This window comes from Macrobrachium rosenbergii, chromosome 25 (assembly GCF_040412425.1).
Source record: "Macrobrachium rosenbergii isolate ZJJX-2024 chromosome 25, ASM4041242v1, whole genome shotgun sequence".
NCBI classification, from domain to species: Eukaryota; Metazoa; Arthropoda; class Malacostraca; order Decapoda; family Palaemonidae; genus Macrobrachium; species Macrobrachium rosenbergii.
In genome coordinates, this window is record NC_089765.1 from 22,064,044 (window position 1) to 22,087,342 (window position 23,299).

General features: G+C 32.2%; 1 protein-coding gene and 1 long non-coding RNA gene across 3 annotated transcripts in view; one reads left to right on the forward strand and one right to left on the reverse strand.

The window, feature by feature from the left end:
- Positions 1 to 23,299, forward strand: part of LOC136852444 (uncharacterized) — a 228,909-nt gene that overhangs the window by 199,078 nt on the left and 6,532 nt on the right. The window contains exons 2-5 of one of the 2 annotated variants that reach the window (XM_067127073.1): positions 21,008 to 21,187; positions 22,188 to 22,240; positions 22,358 to 22,463; positions 23,012 to 23,106. In XM_067127073.1, the coding sequence (XP_066983174.1) occupies positions 22,213 to 22,240; positions 22,358 to 22,463; positions 23,012 to 23,106 (229 nt within the window). In that variant the 5' untranslated portion in view covers positions 21,008 to 21,187; positions 22,188 to 22,212. The remainder of the gene's footprint in view (positions 1 to 21,007; positions 21,188 to 22,187; positions 22,241 to 22,357; positions 22,464 to 23,011; positions 23,107 to 23,299) is intronic. The other variant, XM_067127074.1, reaches the window with a different exon arrangement.
- Positions 12,709 to 23,299, reverse strand: part of LOC136852445 (uncharacterized) — a 123,221-nt gene continuing 112,630 nt past the window's right edge. Inside the window, exons 7-9 of the long non-coding RNA XR_010857143.1 lie at positions 22,312 to 22,508; positions 14,599 to 14,717; positions 12,709 to 13,119 (exon numbers count right to left, since the gene is read on the reverse strand). This is a non-coding gene — a long non-coding RNA (uncharacterized lncRNA). The remainder of the gene's footprint in view (positions 13,120 to 14,598; positions 14,718 to 22,311; positions 22,509 to 23,299) is intronic.

The following is a 23,299-nucleotide window of genomic DNA, read 5'->3' on the forward strand; positions in this document are numbered from 1 at the left end:
ATTGCGATTTATTCATTAATAAAACCGAACAGGTATCAATCATTAGTAAGGCCGAATTAGCATGAAGCTAAGCAGAAAAAATATGTCCTCATATATAATCAAAACTTAGTATATGACAGTGAAAGACTGATAATTTACCTTCAAGGTTTCACTGTCTGTCCATAGAAACTCTATAATATCGAAAATAGGGGAGATATTTTAATGTATATGAAAACCATATTTGCATCAGAAAAGTACTGAAATCCAGAGAGGAATCTGTTTGTGAAACTACCAATTACCATTCATCGATTTGACGAAAACGTCCTGGAGAAAATATTGACCAAGGCGACAGGATCTCCATCGACCAAATATGCGTAATCCAGGGACACCAAGAAAGACACGCACTCTCTGTTAAGGAGTCCTCTAGCGTCCCCTAAAGTCAATAGAAGGAGCGAGCCAGGGAGTCAATATTGAATCCTCGATGTTTTCTAACTTTGCCTTTATTAACACTTCTTTCTTTGGCGAAATGACTGTTTTTGCTGGTGTTTTATGCGTCTTTTCTCTTTTGCCTTTCGTTCCTTTTTGTTTGTATTCAAGCTGCTTATTGCGTTATTAATAGTTATTGATATAGCAAGGAAATAGCTCTGTTTGGTTAAAAATTAAATCGGTTTGTAATTTATTGACTAACTATACATTTTTTAATTCTAAGGGTATTGAAAATAGCAGGGAAATATTCTGTATGGGTTAAAAATTAAATGGGTTTGTAATTTATTGACTAACTACACATCTTTAATTCTAAGGGTATTGAAAATAGCAGGGAAATATTCTGTATGGGTTAAAAATTAAATGGGTTTGTAATTTATTAACTAACTACACATTTTTAATTCTAAGGGTATTGAAAATAGCAAGGAAATAACTCTGTATGGTTAAAAATTAAATGGGTTTGTAATTTATTGACTAACTACACATTTTTAATTCTGAGGGTATTAAATAAAACTCTTAAATTTTTGTTACAGACACATAACTGTGTAAGTTTGTCTTAGTCTCAATATGATCATTCGTCTGGCAAAAATAAGAGTTATCTGTAAATGAAAATTGAAATTGAAAAAACGCTCAAGATGATTTAATGGCAGAAGCTACAAACTACACACAAGACGGATCTGAAAGCTGTATCCACTAATGGTGAAGAAAAAAGCCTTTGCATATTTTCTCCGTTGTCGATAGAGTACCTGTTGTAAATTGACTGGCAAGATATGCCGAAAGTTACTTTGTCACTGTCCATCCTAATGGAATATCCGCCTTATTCTTTTTTGGAGATACAGAAAAGAAAGAAAAAGGGAAAATAGCCCCTGCTTATCACCCTCGAGGAGAGGAGTGAGGTAAGATAAATTGACTTTCAATAGACTGAGAAAAGACGACCATTTTTGTCAGTGACAGTTCCTGTCTTTGACCATTTGTCTTATACCCATTTTTTTTAATCAGATGAATGATTCAGTAATAACAATAGTCGTGATAGTCGAACTAACCAAGCCTTCTTTGCTATTGAATGTCACGCTTTCCAGTGTTATGAAGGTTAAAAGACAAGTAAGGTAAATTGCATTTTTTTAAACGTTCAAACAAGTCTTCATAAAGTACGCTTGTATGGTTACATGATTTTAGGTTGCCGTTTCATACAGGATTAAACATAATTCCAAAAGCAAACTTTTGTTTCAAGTCAGCCGTGTAATGTAATTTTTTTAAATAAATTGTTTAGACAATCTCTATTCAATTTGAGGAATTCAAAAAATAAAGTTAGCTCTTATCGTTGTAATGAGAAACAGATATTTTAGGAATAGAAATGTCTGTTTATTATTATCATTATTATTATTATTTAATTAATTTCATTATGACGATGTTAATTATTATTATTATTTCATAATTTTGATTGATTTTAAAATGATTTTAAATGTATTTCTTACATTATAACAAGTTTTGATGCATGAAAAAATTATATGCATACCCTAATTTTCATAGGATATGAATATGCATTCAATAGTTTTGTTATCTTTACCATTGTTATTATCCCCACTAAAAAATTCTAACAAGAAAACATAAAACTCGAAACTCCCAAGATTAGTTGAAAGTGGCCGAGAGGCGGCTTCTGTGAAGGCGCATCCCGGAAAAGTCAAGCGGAGAGGAACCGACCTCCTATCCAATATAGGAATTGCAGGCAGAGATCTCTGTGAAGGAAATGGTCAGTGGACCTCAAAGTCAAATGGAAAAGGAATATATATACAGCCTCGACTTCACTGTTTTTGAGGCTTCGCGGTTAAGTTATTGCTTAGATCCCTTCCTCCGGTGTCTGATAGCTAGTTCGGTGGATTTACTTAAATATATACTTAAGTATATATTCTTTTATTACGTACAATAATTTTAACTTTTTATTCTAGTTTTTAAGATAATATCTGTAACGTGGTTTTGGTGGGATTGGTGATTTTTATACGTTTCAGAACTATATTTGAAACTTAGTAATGATTTATAGGATAAATACAATTAATATATCGAGAAAGCTGTTGATTTTCGCCTTAAGGATGCGTCATGAATTTAATTTGATTCCATATGCTTCAAATATTTCTAATCAGCAAAATTAACTGAAACATTTGATAGACCAGAGTAAGAATTTGTATCCATTTCGGGAACTTGAGTTACTGGTTGTAAAATGTAGTGAGAAGTCGAATGAATAACATAACCCATAATATTTATCTACGTGACGTGATTTTCCCCCATCTAGCAGATAACATCTCGTTCACTAAATCCATTTTAAATACTCTCAAAAGAATTCTCATTTTTTTTTTTTTCATTCTACAAATTTGTAAGTGTTGCTTCCATACACATTTTCATCACAGAAGAATCTGTGTGGAAAGGGCAGTCACTCTCCTTACAACTGCATTTGCAAAAAACTTGGATCTTTTGATGGTCTGAGTAGCGTGACTGGACCCAAAACACTTGCTTGCTTGATTACGAAACAATCAAGTAAACAAGAGTGCTTTTAGAGTCTTATTTGTGAAAGTTTGCTCACTAAGTTTGTGTTTCTCCTGGCGTGACGCGCTGTGAACATAATAATAATAATAATAATAATAATAATAATGGAAAAGCAAATACGTAGTCATGTATGGGTACACAGACTTATGTGTATACATTACATAACTATAGATTTGTTTCTCCACTTCCAGACTCATGCTGTTATGAATATTTTTCAAAAATAAAAATAAAAATAAAAACAATAATAATAATAATAATAATAATAATAATAATAATAATAATAATAATAATAATAATAATAATAATAATAATAATAAATATCTATGCAAAAAGATTTTTCCTATGTACTAACGAAAATATTCTAAAAATAGTTCCACATTCAGCTTTGCAGGCGCCTAGCCAAGAGCCAGCCAGCCTCTGTTACCGCTGGTCCTTGAATAAACTTGCACAATAAATGTACTGACCTTAAAGCCTCGGGACGGGACATAACGTCCCTTCGGCTAGGAGTTGCAAACTTGACAGTCCTTGATGATATTATTTATGCCCTGAGGACATTTTCATGTTATATTCATGATACTATAATTGTTGTTTATATTGCATATGTTAACAGTCAGTTTTAATATTTTTGCTTCCATTTCTAACATCAAACGAGACTTAAAACTGTAAAAGAGAGGAATGTCCAGGGTGGGCGGTAAAAGGCCGAAAATAGAACAACTTTGAACATTTATTCCTTTCGTATTCTGGTGCTTCAGTCTGTTTCGTCAGTGTCATCGAGTTACAAAGACCAGGCCCAAACAAACAAAGAGAGAGAGAGAGAGAGAGAGAGAGAGAGAGAGAGAGAGAGAGAGAGAGAGAGAGAGAGAGAGAGAGAGAGAAGAGACTGTCCTCTTCAGTTAAAAGGGCAATAGGACGAAAACAACAAAACAGAGCAACAAAACGAGTCCATAAAACATCCGCCATCCCCTTTGGACCGAATCCTCTTTTGTAATCATGGCGAACTTTGCTTGCGTCGAATGGAATCGCATGCCGAACGGATTCCTGGCTCTTCGTCTGATGAACTCAACCCGTCCTCTTGCAACAACGGGAGGAAGGGACGGAAAAGGATGATTGTGTTTAGTAAGATGGAGAGGTATGTCTCTGGAACGTCTGTCGTAGACGCAGTAAGTGTGAAACATAAATGGACAGTGCGAGTACGGTGGAGGGTTTTTCTTTTTATCTTTTATCTTGTGTAAGGAAATAATTCTCCTACTAAATTCGTTATAATTAGTAATATATGTAAGTATGTATGTGTGTGTGCGTGTGTATACAATATATACATGCATACATACATACATATATATATATATATATATATATATATATATATATATATATATATATATATATATGTATGTATGCATATATATATATATATATATATATATATATATATATATATATATATATATATATATATATATATATATATATATATATATATATATATATATATATGTATGCATAAGAGATGGTAGTTGGTATCTAGAGGAAATTTGTTTTCGTCACGGTATAGCTCATGTTGTGGTTAAACTAATTCAATGATAATAATAAAATTTCGTCACGATGTAAAGTTTTTGAGAATCTTATAATCTTAAGGATCAGCTGACTGCTTTAATGCTTATGCCAATAACCAATGTAAAAAAAAAAAACGATAATACGTCCATGTAAATAGCTACAGGTCTGCAGACGTATTTAATAGCAGATGTTTGAGTATAACAACGTATATGCTGGTGATCTCTAATAGGGAAGGGTGTACAGCTAGACCATTCTCAACCCTTTTCATCCTATGACATCGCGAGACTCTTCAGGGCATTGCCGCAACCCCTATAACAAATTAAAATTTTGAAATGGTGACCCCTGTGAAAAGGTAAGATAAACCAAAATGATAATAAGACAATGGTTTATTGAAAATGCCAAGAACAAAAACCTCAGTGAGGAGGTAACAAGATGCACTCACCAAACTGGTAAAAGCCCAACTGGCTAATTCAAATATATGGAAATAAATTATATTCTCCCGAAACCTTTATGACCCCCTGAGAAACCCCAAACGACCCTCCAGGGGTCACGACCACCATGTTAAGAACCTCTGAGCTAGAGGGTGGTCATAGTGACAGTTAGGGCGTTCTCGAGGATGGTTGCTAAGTTGATGGTGTCAGAATGACAGGTATGTTCAGTCCCAGAGTAGGTGAAACTCGAGAGGTGATTGGAACTCTATATAAAGTTCTCTGAAAAGTAGGTGACGCTCTACAGTGGTGGAAGCTTAATCCATCAAAGGAATGCCGAGCTAATGGTCATTTCATATCACTGAAGGCCAATGAAGAATTAACTTAATCGCTGGAATATCCTAATAAAAAAAAAAAACTACTCTCATGTATCATAAATCCCCTCTTGTAAAATTCTAAAGGGGAACTTGCCAAACTAATATTTTCTTTTTTTTTTTATTCCAAAATAGAAATTTGTTTCTCGTCAGTTTAGAAGTATCTGGATTAACCTCCATTTAACTTGAAAATTTTTGTCACTTCTCATCCGAATTCCATATGTAAATCTACTTATATGCTGTAATCCCCTTCATCCAAACGAAATTTCAGTAATGCATTGTGGGATTTGCAGGGATTTGCCAAACTGGTGACGGTTTAATACCTTTGTCTCTGCATTAAATATTGATCTCATTGTTTTTACGTTATGCGTATTTTCCGATAAAACAAATCTAGTAAAACTAAAACTATTTTGCTTTACCTTTGTTTCTTCATTAATACAGATCTTATTGTTTTTACGTTATTCGTCGTTTCCGATAAAACAACGCTAGTAAAACTTTAGCTGATTTGTTTTATATAATGTACAACTTTTGTGTGCATATTAAAAAAAATATACTAAGTATATAATAGCATATCATGTATATGCTACATATCTCAAGAAACAAAACGAATTTCGACAAGAAAAAAATAATGTAGATGGTAAAATATATCGGATAAAGCTTCAGGTTTTACCATGAATAGTTACACTCCTCGTAATAGGGATAAAAAAAAGGCCGTGTCATAATTTTCGCATCCTTAAAACTTTCCAAGACTAAATATTTTCACATCCTGAAAACGTTTCAAGACTAAATAAATATTTTCACATCCTGAAAACTTTTCAAGGCTAAATAAATATTTTCACATCCTGAAAACTTTTCAAGACTAAATAAATATTTTCACATCCTGAAAACTTTTCAAGACTAAATAAATATTTTCACATCCTGAAAACTTTTCAAGACTAAATAAATATTTTCACATCCTGAAAACTTTTCAAGGCTAAATAAATATTTTTACATCCTGAAAACTTTTCAAGACTAAATAAATCAGCATATATATACATAAAAATTACACGCAAAATCGCAAGTAAAAACAAGTGAAAAATATAAGACAGTGTTTACAAGTAAAGAGAGTTGGGAGTAAATGGGAGATTTATTATGGTTATTAAGGACGAAAGGAACTAGAAAATATCGACAAGTGAATGTTAATATAAAAACGCGAAGGAATCGGTACTTTGATTCGTTAAGTATTTAGGAGTGAATATAGCCCCGGTTAAACTGGGTGGGTTAGAGTCAAAAAGGGCATCCGTCCATGAAATATCTGCTAAAACAAAAGATGAAATTAGCTGTTCAGTGAGTATTAAAAATCCCCTGGAATAAGGTTCATTAAAAATAGCGACCCTGCCTAGTGATTAAGCTGAGAACCAGGAAAATAAAAAGTATGACGAGAGATACAGAGAAGGCGTATCGTAGATTAGGCGAAGCGAGAGACGTAGCAAGGCATGTGGTAAAAACGTTGTCAAGAGAGAATCTACAGATTTTTCAGCCTGGGCCCATATTTCTGATCTAGACTCATGGTTCAATGTCAAGTCTCTCTCGCGCATGCGCAGTTTTGTATGATTTTAGTGAGTAAAAAGAAAGAAAGAATAAAATGAGAAATGAAAAAGGGATATAAATTTCATTCAGCAGAGCAAGGAGATGCATAAGCCCCCATCCCTCCAAAAATAAAATGCTTGATTCCATAATTGAATAATAGTAGTAGAGGCTTATAAAACACTTTAGGTCTATATCTCTGAATATGAGAAAATAACTTTGTACCTGACATTCTTGCTGCACTGGAACATTTACCAAAATATATCTAAGGATACAGAATTAATTTTATACAGAATTGAAATAAACAATATAGGAATAAGGCTTAGATAATGTCAGAGAAAAATTTGAAATGCCTATATAACATAAAAATGGGAAAACAATATTCAAAGGGTAGAGCCGATACACAAGAATGACACACACACACACAGAGAGAGAGAGAGAGAGAGAGAGAGAGAGAGAGAGAGATATGCGGAAGTTTAATCTAAAAAACAACCCTTGGAGCAAACTTTCAGGAGGTACTCGATCACTGCCTGTTTGACAGTTCCAATAGTAAATCCTTCCCTGATGGCCCTAGGCAGATCAGCGAGAGTGTCTATCGGCTTCTCGTAGGAAAGAATTGCAAGCACTGCTGCTGTCAGCTGCCCGGAATAAAAAGCTGGAAGAGATATGCAATGGAAGATGAGGGTAAAAGCAGATGAAAAGAGTAAAGACACTGATTTGTGGTAGCAGAACGGGGGAATAGCGAAGGCCTGGAAACCGAGATATAAGAGGCTTGTAAAAGAAGCGATGTTTAACTTATCAAAAGACCATATGATGAATTATAAACAAAAGTATTAAATTTTTGGGGTGAAGTAGAACTCACTAGCGATTTAAATAAAATACGTAAAACATTACTTTGAAATTTTATTTTAGACTCCAAATCGTTAAATGATACTTTTTTACAATTACCATCTTATGTTTATCAATAAACAACTCAAAATGTGTAAAAATGTAAAAAAAAAAAAGACAATTTAACGTTAGAATACACTTTTATATATATATATATATATATATATATATATATATATATATATATATATATATATATATATATATATATATATATATATATATGTATGTATGTATGTATGTATAATGTGTGTATATATAAAAATGTGTGTGCGTGTGTGTGTATGTGTGTGTATGAAGTATCTGTTATAGGAATAAACAAAATCATTACTACACAATAAACATTGTTCGTAAATCAAAGCATTGTTGATTAACAATTGCAGGCCATGGAAAACATTTCAACTGGAATTGTTTTTGACTCTCAACCCTTGGGGCAATTTAACATTTAATTTTGCTGCTCTGTACTTTTTCCTTTATTTTCCGTTGTTGAAACAGATATTCATTTAGTACATTCGGTTTTCTGATAAATATTACATCTATAACAATTAGTGTAGCAAGCATTCTGGGCATTTAATGTTAAATTGGAAATAATTTACGACCAGGTTTTTCGAAAATTGTTGAGCATTCGAAGTTTCTTTCTATATTTCGTTTTATAGATACGTTTTGTAGATGGAATAAAGTACTATTAATATTCATTGTATTTGTATTGGTAGTTGAAATAATACTAAAAATATTGTTGATGCTTCTGTAGGGAATTCTATCTGACTAGTGATAATAATATTCATGATTTTATAGATACGTTATGAGATAGAAAAAAAACACTATTATTATTCATTTTATTTCTATTGGTAGTAAAAATAACAGTAAAAATATTGTTGATGCTTCCGTAGGGAGTTTTATCTAAATAGTATTAATATTCATGATTTATTATAAGTATTTCTATACATTAAAATAGAGTACTATTATTCATTTTATTTGCATTGCTAGGAAAAATAATAGTAGGGAGTTTTGTCTAAATAGTATAAATATTCATGATTTATCATAAGGTTTTCCAAACATCAAAATAAGATAAAGTGAATTATTAACAGAACAATAATTTATTCAATAATTTATCGTATCCATGTACACTTCACGTCTTTCATTTTAAAGTTAAAAACTATTTGTTCGCAAGGACAGAATAAAAGTTGTTCTAACTAGAATTCAGTTGTATATTGAATTTTGATAAAGGAAATTTTATTGCACCAATTGATTTCCCGTTCGTTTACTGTTGCCACGTTTCTATTGCGTGTATTTTATTTTTCTTTAATTGTTTTATATCGTTACGCCAGTACCTTATTTCATATATGCATCTCTCTCTCTCTCTCTCTCTCTCTCTCTCTCTCTCTCTCTCTATATATATATATATATATATATATATATATATATATATATATATATATATATATATATATATATAATTTCTGACTCACGTCAAGATCGAACCCAGGTCTTTCAGTTGAAAGGCAAGGGCGCTGCCCACTAGGCCATACAAGTCTAAAAGAAGTTGGAACCTGAGAGCAACTGCACCCAAGGAATTACCCGGCCAAGCTAACTGCTTGCATACCAGATAGTTTTCTCCAACTTCCCGACTCAGCGATGACCCACGCGCAAAATTCCATCACGAGATGTTTTCGTTTACTAAGTCTGATGACGTCAGAAGCCACAGCTATGAATGAGGGCTGCGGACCAATTTACCTTTCTTCGCGTTTACGTGCTGACGAAGTTGCTAAATATCACTTAAGAAAAATTTTCAGATTTAAATGTTGCCAAATATTCAATTTAAGGGTGTGCTTTTCTAGTTCATGGTCTAATAAAGTTATGGTATCATTAGGAATGTGATGATGTATGCTTTTGACCGTCATATGTTATATTCTCTGTATTTTTTAATCTTGAAAGTTGCCGACTAGTCTTATTTCCTTATGCAGACGAAACCGTGCTCTATTTTTGCCAATATGATGAATTCTAATTCTTGAAAAATATTGGCTTTGCCACGTTGCTGTTTGTTCATTTATGAAAATACTTATTTAATAACGGATTTTACTTACGAAAAAGTTATTTAGTAAGAAAAATTAATATTTAGGTGTAAATTGCTTTAAAATTATAATAGTTTTTTTTTCGTTACTCTAGAATCCTTGGACTGAACACGCCCTGGACGCCGGTAAAAGCATAAACTGGCTACTCTTCGATGAAGAAAATACGGTAAAATTAGGTTTTAACGAGCATTTCTTAAATTCAAATCTACTTCAGAATGTTTTACATAAAATTTAAGTCTTTGTGATAATGTACATATGGACAAGGACGACTTGTGTTTTAGTAAATTTTGTTTTACAGTTAGAAGACCACTGACAGATGGCAGCTTTTCATGACGTTGGAGATAGGCGTGGTTAATGACATCATCAACAGCCAATATTAGGAGAGCGAATTTCCCGCCTAAATAGAAGAACCTTATGGGGTTCCTCTAGTTTATGCGTTGCTGTTTGTTATTTTTACAAACCTCCGAAAATTTTGTGGAATTCCCTAGTTATGTCAGAATTGATTTTTGTTTTTATTTTAATCGAGTATATTATTATATTGAATATGTTTCATGAAAATAATTCGTTAATCATGATTTACGCATGAAGTATAACAAGAAAAATTTATAAAATTTTTTTTATTGATACTTATCAATATCATTCTTCTTGCAAGTGATAGAGGCAAGGAATAATATTATCAAACTAGCAACTGGATGCTTTTAAAAGTGTTGATTTTTCTATGAAAATATTTTCTTATCGAACATATTTCGCATTTTTTACGTATTTCTTTGCTGAAAGACGTTAAAAGTGACTATCCTTACATTTTCCATGTATAGTGTGGTCAACTGCTTGCCAATAGGCTGCATTTTTCTGTTTCAAAGAAAAGTACTTTTGACCCCCGAAAAACACCCTTTTTTGGCCCCCCTGCAATACACCAGACTGCAGTCAATTGTCCGAATGTGGCCATTTTTCATGCCCAGTGATCAATTGCTTGCCAATAGGCTGCACTTTTCTCATTTTGAAGGAAAAGTCTAATTTACCGCCAAAAAACACCCAAGGCTACACAGCCTGCTTTAGTTGCCAGATGTCACTTATGTAATGTTAACAGATAAATTTCGACAAATACTCTATTCCAAGCTGTACTCTTCTACGTCGTGGTAGATCTCAAAGTTATGGAATCACTCAAGCTGGAATGGTATTTGCCGTTGAGTCCCATGCTTAACATTCTATGTATTATTTATATAATCAAGTTACTGACTAGCTTATTTATGTCGACACTACCTTCCATCATTGTTGCCAATTTATTGAACTCTAATTCTTACAACAATGGTATTTTTACGTCGTTAATTGCAGTTCAGATCGTATAATTGTGACTTCAAAAGTGATATAATCAAATAGAAAGTCATTAACAAAGAGAAAATTAATTTTTAGCTTAAATTTCATCTTGAGGTTAACCAGACTTTGCTCGCTACTCCAGACTCCTTGCGTATGGTTATCTTATTTCCCCATTAAAAGCAAAAACTAGCAACTCTTCCTTTAAGAAATCGTCGAATAATTAGAATTCAAGGAGGATTAATGATGCAGAATTTATTTTAAAATTTTTAATGCATAATTTATGACTTATAATAATGAACATTTGCACAAGGATGACATGTATTTTGAAAAACGTCGGTTTGGGGTTAAAAGATCAACGGCTTATGGCAACTTTTCATGACGCTGGCGATAGGCGTGGTTAATGACATCATCAACAGCCAATAGTAGGACAGCAAATTTCCCGCCTAAACAGCAAGAACATCGTGGGGTTCCTCCAGTTTATGCGTTGCTGTTCGCAGTTTTTCCAAACTGGCCAAAATTTCGTGGAATTTTCAGTCCGTTATTTATTTATTTTTTTTTATAGAGTACATGTGCAACAGACACGATTTTCATGAAAATAATTTGTTAATGATTTAATCATACATTATAATTAAATGGATATTTTTCAGACTGGCCAAAATTTCGTCGAATTTCCAGTTTTTTGTCAGGATATATTTTTTTTTGTTATAAGCAGACGGATGTCAATAATGTAATAATAAAGTAATAATTAAATGGATATATTATTACATCAGAATAAAATGTTATGCATGGTAATGCCATTTCTTAGCGTTATATTATTATTATTATTATTATTATTATTATTATTATTATTATTATTATTCTTTAAATGACAGAGGCCGGGAGTTATGTATATGAAAAGATAAAATCATTAAACAGACTATTTATTGGATGCTTTCAGAAGTTTTAGCTTTGCTGAGAATATTTTCCTGTCAAATAAATTTTGCATTTTTTTTTTTTTCTTTCTTGAATCGACATTGTAACTCACCATCCTTGAATATTTCATTCCTTGCTCATGATTCGCTTCCTTTTATTACATTTTTCTGAGCCTGTCTCGTTGTAAATCTGATTAGTTTTTGCTCTTATATGACAGGTAAAATTATATAAGCATTATTTTACAGAGAGAAGAGAAGAGATTATCATATATTTCATATATATATATATATATATATATATATATATATATATATATATATATATATATATATATATATATATATATATATATATATATATATATATATATATATATATATATATATATATATATATATATATATATATATATATATATATATATATATATATATATATATATATATATATATATATATATATATATATATATATATATATACATATATATATACATACATATATACATACATACATACATACATACATACATATATAAATATATACATAGTTTTTATTATACTTGTATGTAATTTGAGGATAATCATAATGCAACGTATACATTTTTAGAAATTTCTTTATTCCAACATTCGTAAGTATAAATATCGTAACTTACATTAAGATACTGCCAAGTAACATGCTTCCAAATAACGTAAGTGTCAGAATTAAAATATGAATATAAATACAATAGATAGAAAGATAGATCGAGAGATAGATTTATTTATTTAAATAGAAGTAGTACTCGTATGATATCCCTCCATGATCACGAGCGAGCAACAAATATTACAGTAACGACTTCTTCCCTCCGTCTCCTAAATCTCGAAGCTCACGTTAAAAATAAAACAATACACACAGATTAACTTCCAATTTATTTCACACGGCATCCATATGCTGACTTGGCGGCGGGAGAAAAGGAGCGGGAGTAGGCTGGTGCTCGTTGTTTCCCAGATCACTTGCAACATCATGGTCTCCCTGTGGATGATATAACAGACAAATGTTATCGAAAGCTTTTTCTAATCTTGGTTCAGGTGCTTCTCTGGGGGGTGTTAAGAAAGGGGTTGTGTTAAAAAAGGGGTTGTGTTAAAAAAGGGGTTGTGTTAAACAGGAGTTGCGTTAAAAAGGGGTTGTGTTAAAAAGGGTGTGTGTTAAGAAAAGGATTGTGTTAAAAAAGGGGTTGCGTTAAAATGGGGGGAGTGTTAAAAAGGGGAGTGGTTAAAAAGGGGTTGTGTTAAAAAGGGATTGTGTTAAAACAGGGGTTGTGATAAAAAGGAGTGTTAAAATGGGGTTAAAGAGGAGTGTTAAAAAAGGGGTGCTAAAAATTGGGGTGCTGAAAAGAGGGGGTTGAAGAAAAGGGGCGCTGCAGAAAAGGGGGGTTGAAGAAAACGGGAGGGGGGCTGACTGGCTAAGGTATGAGAATTAGAAACGAATGCAAAATTCATTAAGTTTCCAATTCATTAAGTTTCCAGCGGGCATAAACTTGGGTGAACTAAACTTGCTAATATTTTCATGGAAAGAGACAGATTTATTTTGAAATGAAGCAAACTCAGTTTTATAGTACCTGAATTTGGTGGTAGAAATTTGTTTATCTTAGAGCTAACATTGAAAATATTGAAAAGGATTCATTAGAGGTGGAAATTACAGACTAAATTGCAGAAAACGAGGGATCAAGGACTTTGAACATTATTCCAGAAAATTTTGTTTGTTAAAAACCTTACACTGCACTACAATCCACTTTTTAATCAAAGTATTCGTGTAAATCATTGCTCTCTGTGATACACTTAGTCTCGTAATAGGAATAGCCTTAGGTACGAGTATAAAGGTAAAACAATATAAACATAATATTATCTATTATTTATGCAACGACAGAAGTCAAACTAATGATAAACAAACAAAGGTCAGAAAATTTTGTTTCTCTCATGTTAATTTGGTGCTGTCTGCTCAAAAGAATGAAGATTTACTTTTGCTTCTGTAAGTAAAACACCTTTATATTCCGTCTATAATTTTATCCATCACTCATAAGGTATTAAAATCAGTAAGAGCGTACCATTACTTTCATGTACTTTTATTATGAATTTTGTAAGAGACTTATTACTATTTGGCGTCTTTAAAGTGTAATTTTAACTTATATGAATGCTCACAGATTGAAGAGGAAGCTAAATTTAACAGCAGCGAAAGGGTAGGTTAGATACAGTGCAACTCATAATCTTATAATCGTTTTATTGACTAAACCGATTATAAGATAATACTGTGAGTTGTACTGAACCTGGGAAATTTCAAAGACTAACCTACCCTTCTGCTGCTATTAAATATAGCTTCCTCTTTAATCTGTGAGCATTTATGTAAGTTAAGATTACACTTTAAAGACGCCAAATAGCAATAAGCTGCTTACAAAATCCGGCTGGCACGTGAGCAAATTTTGTATAAAAGACACACTTAAAAAAGGTAACTCACTTCTGACTGAAAAGTTTTTTGTGTAATAAGTCTGACGACGTCATAAGTTTTGAATGAGGCCTGTAGACGATGTCCCTCTCTCGCTCAATACGTAATGAGGCAGCTGTTAGATGCCACTTCTGTAAAATTTACAGATTTAAGTTTAAACAAATATTCAATTGAGAAGTGTTTTCCCCTACAACATAGTATTTATATAGAATCATCAGAGGTGTAATGAAATATATTCCTGACCTCCCTATGTGTAGTATTCTCTGTATTTGTTAACCGAGAAAGTTACTGACTATTCTTTTTCGTTGCTTCTGCAGACGCCACCTTCTTTAATTGAACTGTAATTCTTACAAAAAAGGTTGGTTTTTCTGTGCTATTTGGCGTTCAAATCTCGTAATAAGTATTTCGGAAGGGATACTGTTATACAGTAAGTTATTAAAGAAGATTAATATTTTTTTTTTTAGCCTAAACCTTAATTTTATAAGTAGTCACTTCCTCATTACTCTAGACTCCTTCCATATTATGTAAAATGAAATTGAGAAGGGAATACTGTTTCTGATCAGATAATCCATTCTTTTTACCCCTTATTTTCTAACCCCCGATTTTTTACCCCTTTGTTTTTTAAACACCAGTTTTTTACCCCCTGTTTTTTTAACGTGGGAATAAAACCCAGGGGGTAAAACAGGTGGTAAAAAACAGGGGAAAAAAACATGGGATTGAAAAAACAGAGGGGTAAAAAATACAGGGGCTGAAACAAGAAGGAGGTTGAAATAAAAAGGGGGGTTGAAATAAAAAGGGGTGAAAAAGAGGAGGTTGAAACAAGGGGGGTTGAAACAAGAAGGGTGTTGAAAAAGGGGGTGTTGAAACAAGAACGGGGTGGAAAAAGGGGGGTTGGAACAGGCAGGGGAGGTTGAAACAAGGGGGTTGAAATAAGAAGGGGTGGAAAAGAGGAGGTTGAAACAAGACTGGGTGGTTGAACAGAGGGGGGTTGAAACAAGAAGGGGGTGAAAAAAAGTGTAAAAAAAGTGGGGTTGAAACAAGGGGGCTTAAATAAAAAGGAGTTGAAATAAAAGGACTGAAATAAAAATGGGGGTGAGACAAGAAGGGGGTAAAAAAGGGGTTTGAAACAATAAGGGAAGGTTGGAACAAAGGGTTTGAAACAAAAAAGGGGCCTTGAAATAAAAAGTGGATTGAAATAAGAATGGGGGTTGAAACAAGAGGGAGTGAAAAAGGAGGTTTTAATAAAAAGGGGGATTGAAATAAAAGGGGATAAAAAAAGAGGAGGCTGAAACAAGAATAGGGTATTGAAAAAGGGGGTGGAAACAAGAAGGATAGGTTGAAACAAAGAGGGGATGAAACAAAAAGGGGGTTGAAAAAGGGGGGTTGGAATAAAAAAAGGGGTTGAAATAAAAAGGGGGCTGAAACAGAGGAGGTTAGAATAAAAATGGGGTTTAAAAAAGGGGGGTTGAAATAAAAAGGGGTTGAAAACAGAGGATGTTGAAACAAGAATGGGGTTGTTAAAACAAGGGGGATTTCAAACAAAAAGGGCGGGGGTTGAAATATCGAGGGGGGTTGGAAGAAGAGGGATTGAAAGAAAAAAGGGGTTTAAATAAAATAGGGGGTTGAAAAAAGGGGTTTGAAATAAAAAGGGGGTTGAAATAAAAAAACTGGGTTGAAATAAAAAAAGGAGGCTGAAATAAAAAGGAGCTGAAATAAAAAAGGGGAAATAAAAAAAGGGGGTTGAAGTAAAAAAGGGGGTTGAAATAAAAAAAGGGGGGTTGAAATAAAAAAAAGTGGGTTAAAATAAAAAAGGAGGCTGAAATAAAAAAAGGGAGCTGAAATAAAAAAGGGGAAATAAAAAAAGGTTGAAGTAAAAAAGGGTTGAAAATAAAAAAAAGGGGTTTGCAATAAAAAAGAGGGTTGCAATAAAAAGGCAATAAAAGGGTTGAAATAAAAAAGGGGTTGAAATAAAAAGGGTTGAAATAAAAAGGGGTTGAAATAAAAAAGGGGTTGAAATAAAAAAGGGGTGTTGAAATAAAAAGGGTTTGAAATGAAAAGTAGGGTTGAAATGAAAAAGGGGTTGAAATGAAAAAGGGTTAAAAATGAAAAAGGGTTGAAATGAAAAGGGGGTTGAAATGAAAAAGGGTGGGTTGAAATGAAAAAGGGGTTGAAATGAAAAAGGGGTTGAAATGAAAAAGAGGTTGAAATAAAAGGGGTTGAAATGAAAAAGGGGTTTGAAATGAAAAGTTGAAATGATAAAAAAAGGGTTGAAATGAAAAAGGGGTTGAAATGAAAAAGGTGGTTGAAATAAAGAAAAAAATGAAAAAGGGTTGAAATGAAAAAGAGGTTGAAATAAAAGAGGTTGAAATGAAAAAGGGTTGAAATAAAAAAAAGGTGTTGAAACAAGGGGGATTCAAACAAAAAGGGGGTAAAATGGGATTGAAATAAATAAAGGGTTGAAACAAGAAGGGGCTAAAAGTGGTTCAAACAGGAAAGGGGGATGAAATAAAAAGGGGGCTGAAAGAAAAAGGGGGTTGAAAGAAAAAGGGGTTGAAAGAAAAAGGGGGTTAAAATAGAAAAAGGGGGGTTGAAATAAAAAAAGGGGTTGAAATTAAAAAATGGAGTTGAAATAAAAAAAAGGGGTTCAAATAAAAAAGGGGGTTGAAACAAGGGGGATTCAAACAAAAAAGGGGTAAAAATGGGGCTTAAGTAAATAAAGGGTTGAAACAAGAGGGGAAAAAAGGGGTTCAAACAGGAAGGGGGGACGAAATAAAAAAGGGGTTGAAAGAAAAACGGGGGTTGAAATACAAAAAAGGGTTGGAATAAAAAAGGGTTGAAATAAAATAAAAAGGGTTGACATAAAATAAAAAAAGGGGTTGAAATAAAATAAAAAGGGGGGTTGAAATAAAATAAAAAAGGGGTTTGAAATAAAATAAAAAAGGGGGTTTGAAATAAAATAAAAAAGGGGGTTGAAATAAAATAAAAAAGGGGGTTGAAATAAAATTAAAAAAGGGGATTGAAATAAAATAAAAAAGGGAGGTTGAAATAAAATAAAAGGGGGATTGAAATAAAATAAGAAAGGGGTTGAAATAAAATAAAAAAAGGGGGTTGAAATAAAATAAAAAAGGGGGTTGAAATAAAATAAAAAAAGGGGATTGAAATAAAATAAAAAAGGGGTTTGAAATAAAATAAAAAGGGTTGAAATAAAATAAAAAGGGAAATGAAATAAAATAAAAATAAAATAAAAAGGGGGTTGAAATAAAATAAAAAGGGGGTTGAAATAAAATAAAAAAGGGGGTTGAAATAAAATAAAAAAGGGGGTTGAAATAAAATAAAAAAGGGGGGTTGAAATAAAATAAAAAAGGGGGTTGAAATAAAATAAAAAAGGGGTTGAAATAAAATAAAAAAGGGGTTGAAATAAAATAAAAAGGGGTTGAAATAAAATAAAAAAGGGTTGAAATAAAATAAAAAGGGGGTTGAAATAAAATAAAAAGGGGGTTGAAATAAAATAAAAAAGGGGGTTGAAATAGAATAAAAAAGGGGTTTTGAAATAAAATAAAAAAGGGGTTTTGAAATAAAATAAAAAAGGGGTTTTGAAATAAAAAAGGGGGTTGAAATAAAATAAAAAAGGGGTTGAAATAAAATAAAAAAGGGGGGTTGAAATAAAATAAAAAAGGGGGGTTGAAATAAAATAAAAAGGGTTGAAATAAAAAAAAAGGAGTTGAAATAAAATAAAAAGGGTTGAAAAAATAAAATAAATAAAATAAAAAAGGTTGAAATAAAATAAAAAAGGGGTTGAAATAAAATAAAAGGGGTTGAAATAAATAAAAAGGGTAAATAAAATAAAAAGGGTTTTGAAATAAAATAAAAAGGGGGTTGAAATAAAAAAGGGGTTGAAATAAAATAAAAAAAGGTTGAAATAAAATAAAGGGGTTTGAAATAAAATAAAAAAAGGGGATAGAAATAAACTAAAAAGGGGGGTTGAAATAAACTAAAAAAAAGGGGGGTGAAATAAAAAAGGGTTGATACAAGGGGGATTCAAACAAAAAGGGGGTAAAATGGGGTTGAAATAAATAAAGGGTTGAAACAAGAAGGGGCAAAAGGGGTTCAAACAAGACTGTGGATGAAATAAAAGGGGATTGAAAGAAAAAGGGGGGGTTGAAAGGGGTTGAAAGAAAAAGGGGCGATGAAAGGAAAAGGGGATTGAGGGGGATTGAAAGAAAAAGGGGGTTAAGGGGGCTGAAAGAAAAAGGCGGGTTGAAAGAAGGAGGGGGTTAAGGGGGTTGAAAGAAAAAGGCGGGTTGAAATAAAAAGGGGGATTGAAATAAAAAAGGGGGTTGACATAATATAGAGGATTGAAATAAAAAAAAAAGGGGAGTTGACATAAAAAAGGGAGTTGAAATAAAAAAGGGGGTTGAAATAAAAAAAGGGGGTTAAAAAGGGGGTTTAAATAAAAAAGGGTGCTGAAAAAGACGAAGTTGAAATAAAAAGGGGCGGTTGAAAAAAGGGGGATTCAAACAAAAAGGGGAGTTTAAAAAAAGGGGGTAAAATGGGCTTGAAATAAAAAAAATGGGTTGAAACAAAAAGGGGCAAAAGGGGTTCAAACAAGAAGGGGGGATGAAAGAAAAAGGGGGATGAAAGACAAAGGGGTGTTGAAAGACAAAGGAGGGCTGAAAGAAAAAGGGGGTTGAAAGAAAAAGGGGTTGAAAGAAAAAGGGGGTTGAGATAAAAAGGGAGTTGAAAGAAAATGGGTACTGAAAATAAAAGAAGGATTGAAAGAAAAGGGGGGATGAAAGAAAAAGGAGGGTTGAAAGAAAAGGGGGGTTGAAAGAAAAAGGGGGATTGAAAGAAAAAGGGGAATTGAAAGAAAAAGGGGGTTTGAAAGAAAAAGGGGGTTGATAAAAGGGGGTTGAGATAATAAGGGGTTTGGAAGAAAATAGGGGCTGAAATAAAAAGGGGGTTTAAAGAAAAATGGGGGTTGAAAAAGTGAAAAGAGGGGCTGGAAAAAAAGGGGGGCTTGAAAAAGCGGGTTTTGAAAAAAAGAGGGTTTGAAATTGAAAAGAGGAGGGTGTTTTGAAGAAAAGGGTGTTTGAAAAAAATAAGGGTTTTGAAAAAAAAAAAGTGCTTAAAAACAGGGGGTGTGAAAAAAGGTGGAGTTTAAAAATGCAGAAACACACACACACATATATATATGTATGTATGTATGCATGTATGTATGTATGTATGTATGTATGTATGTATATATACGCTACGTATGTGCGGATGCAAGCACATATTAATTTAAGTATGCATAATTTATGAACAAGATATATAAAAAAATTCGCATTTCAATATGTTCTTGATGTATAAGAACTCTTACTGCGATATGGAATACACGTATTTTTTCAAATACTTATCATGCAGCCTAATTAAATCTTTTGAAATGAACAACATTCATCAGGGTTCCTCGGCGCGCTCTCTCTCAAGAGAGATTATTCAGCCCGCCGAAGAATAATTAGCACTGCTCATGACATTCGCTTCATATTGTATATTGCCTGCATAAAATGAATGCATTATTCATGACGGCCTAGGCTGCTCGGCCGATGAATGCTAAGCATGACTGACAGGAGGAGTGACAGGTGACGACGGAACCGCCTTCCGGAACAGACAGGCTTATCTTTATATATGACAGACATCCATCTACCTTCAATGATTTGAAAGACGGAATACATATTCGGTGTCCGGCCGTAATTACGTCGGAATTAATATCCAAAGTGATCAACGTAACGTTTTTAGGGCAAGACTACTGGAAAGTGTCTTATTATATTCTGTATTATTCGGAGATGTTCTCCATTCGTATTGTACTTTGACCTACTTTACGTTATAATTTCTTTAAAACACATTTCAGAAATTACATGGATAATATTGTGGCATTGATATCCAAGAATAGATGTGAATTAATGCATGGAGGAACTGAATGTATTGAACTTCACATTTGTAATCGAAAATGAATTATAGATTTAATACTTCCTAGTGTTACTGTATGTTTGAATGTATGCATGCATATATATATATATATATATATATATATATATATATATATATATATATATATATATATATGTGTGTGTGTGTGTGTGTGTGTGTGTGTGTGTGTGTGTATGTATATATATATATATATATATATATATATATATATATATATATATATATATATATATATATATATATATATATATAGAGAGAGAGAGAGAGAGAGAGAGAGAGAGAGAGAGAGAGAGAGAGAGAGAGAGAGAGATGTGTCTAAGGGACATATACGAGTATATCTGCCTGTGTTTTAATACATTCACAACTTGAACAACTCGATATGTAGAATGCACGCGACCAATCAATTTATAATTCACAATGTACTGAAAAGCCAATGGTTTCCCATCTTGTCCAGCCAGCGGAGGATGAAGTGAAACCGAAGGTCTTTCGGCGCATGCGCTCTCAGAAGTGCAATCAACGCTCAGGGAATGACGAACGGACCCGGTATAAATTGGAAGGTGGATCTTTCAAGCAATACCAAAATGGTCTAGCTAACAGGGAGGTCGTAGCTGTTATTATACTCTGGATACTTCAAGTTAGTTTTATATTTTTTCATTTATTGTTCATTCAATCTCTGTACGAAAATTAATATTCTTGTCTATCTTGCCAGCCATATAATCTAATTAACATTCACTTCAGTTATGTTTTGTGTAAAAGGCAATTTTTGCGAGGAATAATGTCTTAAGAGATTGCGTATTAGTATACATATGTTTGAGTACGGGGTTTGAAAGTAAGTCTAGCAATTGGGCATTGAATAAGAAAAAAGTTAAAGAAATATAAAGGTCTGGGCAGGATGAGTGGTTCATGTGTTACAGAGACATAGTATTCCGGATTGATGGTGAAGAGAGGTTACAAAACATGGTGAAAAAAGTTATTTAAAGGTGCATGTTAAATGAGAAAGTTAAGTGTCAGTGATTCTTTCTGAATGCTTAAGAGCATTAATTTAATACATATTGTGGTACAGTATATAAGAACGAATTTGGTTTAAATACCATGGACATCTTCCCCACTGTATTGGATGATGTGGTGTTCAGTGACAGTAAATAAAGATAATAAGTATATTTCAATTATAATTATAGGCTTTGAATTAATATGTGAATTGGATGATGCGTTCAGTGACAGTAAATAAAGATAATAGTATATTTAATATGTGAATTATAAGTATAGGCTTTGAATTAATATGTAAATATGTATGCATACATATATATATATATATATATATATATATATATATATATATATATATATATATATATATATATATATATATATGTGTGTGTGTGTATATGTATATATATATATATATATATATATATATATATATATATATATATATATATATATATATATATATATATATATATATATATATATATATATATATATATATATATATACTTCTGTACAATAGTTTAATTATAAGTATTTTTACAATCAGTGTTATATACATTTTTCTGTCAACTTATCTAAAAGAAAATATAATCGAGCTAAGTGCCTAAATCTAGTATTACACTTTTAAACTTTTTTAATAACAGATATTTCCCGCCAAATAACTGAAGAATGAACGCCAGCACTCGACGGTACTTTGGTAAGTATACTTCACAAAACTTTCCTTTATTTATATATTTATTTTAATCATATGCTGAAATACATACATACCTTTTGGATACCAAAGTTGTTGACTTGCTACAATTTTTTTCTTCAGTGACTGCAATTGTTTTAACTCTCTGCCCGCATGGAATAAGTGCCCGTGGGTTCAATAGTTCATATTTATCCCGAGTGAAGGCTTCAGTTTTGCAGGTTAATGACAGGTGAGTTTGATCCCACTGAAAATAATTTAGATTTTTTGACTGTATCTGAAAGCGAAAAGGAATATTTATAGCTTAGCTTCTTAGTTCTTTATTAATTTCCTTAAGGGAAGAAATATATATAATATATATTTATATATATATATATATATATATATATATATATATATATATATATATATATATATATATATATATATATATATATATATATATATATATATATATATATATATATATATATATATAAGAGAGAGAGAGAGAGAGAGAGAGAGAGAGAGAGAGAGAGAGAGAGAGAGAGAGAGAGAGAGGTAGCAACGAACAGGAAAAGGTTGGTATCAGCAAATATACACAGCCATGGGTCTACAACATACATAAAATATTGACCACTTAGGAAAGATTTTGTTTCCACAGCCTTGCATTTCAACTTGCAATAAAGTGCTTCGAAATACTCCAACAATAGAAGTGATGCTCGCCGTATTTTTACTAAACTACCAAACTTTAACTATATAATAAGGAAATTATTATACCCCAATTACTGTCTTTACTAGTGACTCAACAACGGAGCTGGTCAGCAGAGCTCTAACCATAATGAGAGAAGAACGACCAGTAAATTTTAGAATTCTTCACCACGAGAGATTTCAAGGTAAACAAAAATTCCCGTTGATATTAATGAAGGTATTTTCTTTCTTTGCAAAAGTGTGGTTTTGAATGAGCGATTTATCTGTAAAAAAAGTTCACAGTCATTATGGGATGTTTCTCAATGATGGGATGTTTCTCATCATACATGAAAGTACAAAAATATCTCTGTATAATATGTACAGTATATATACGTGTAT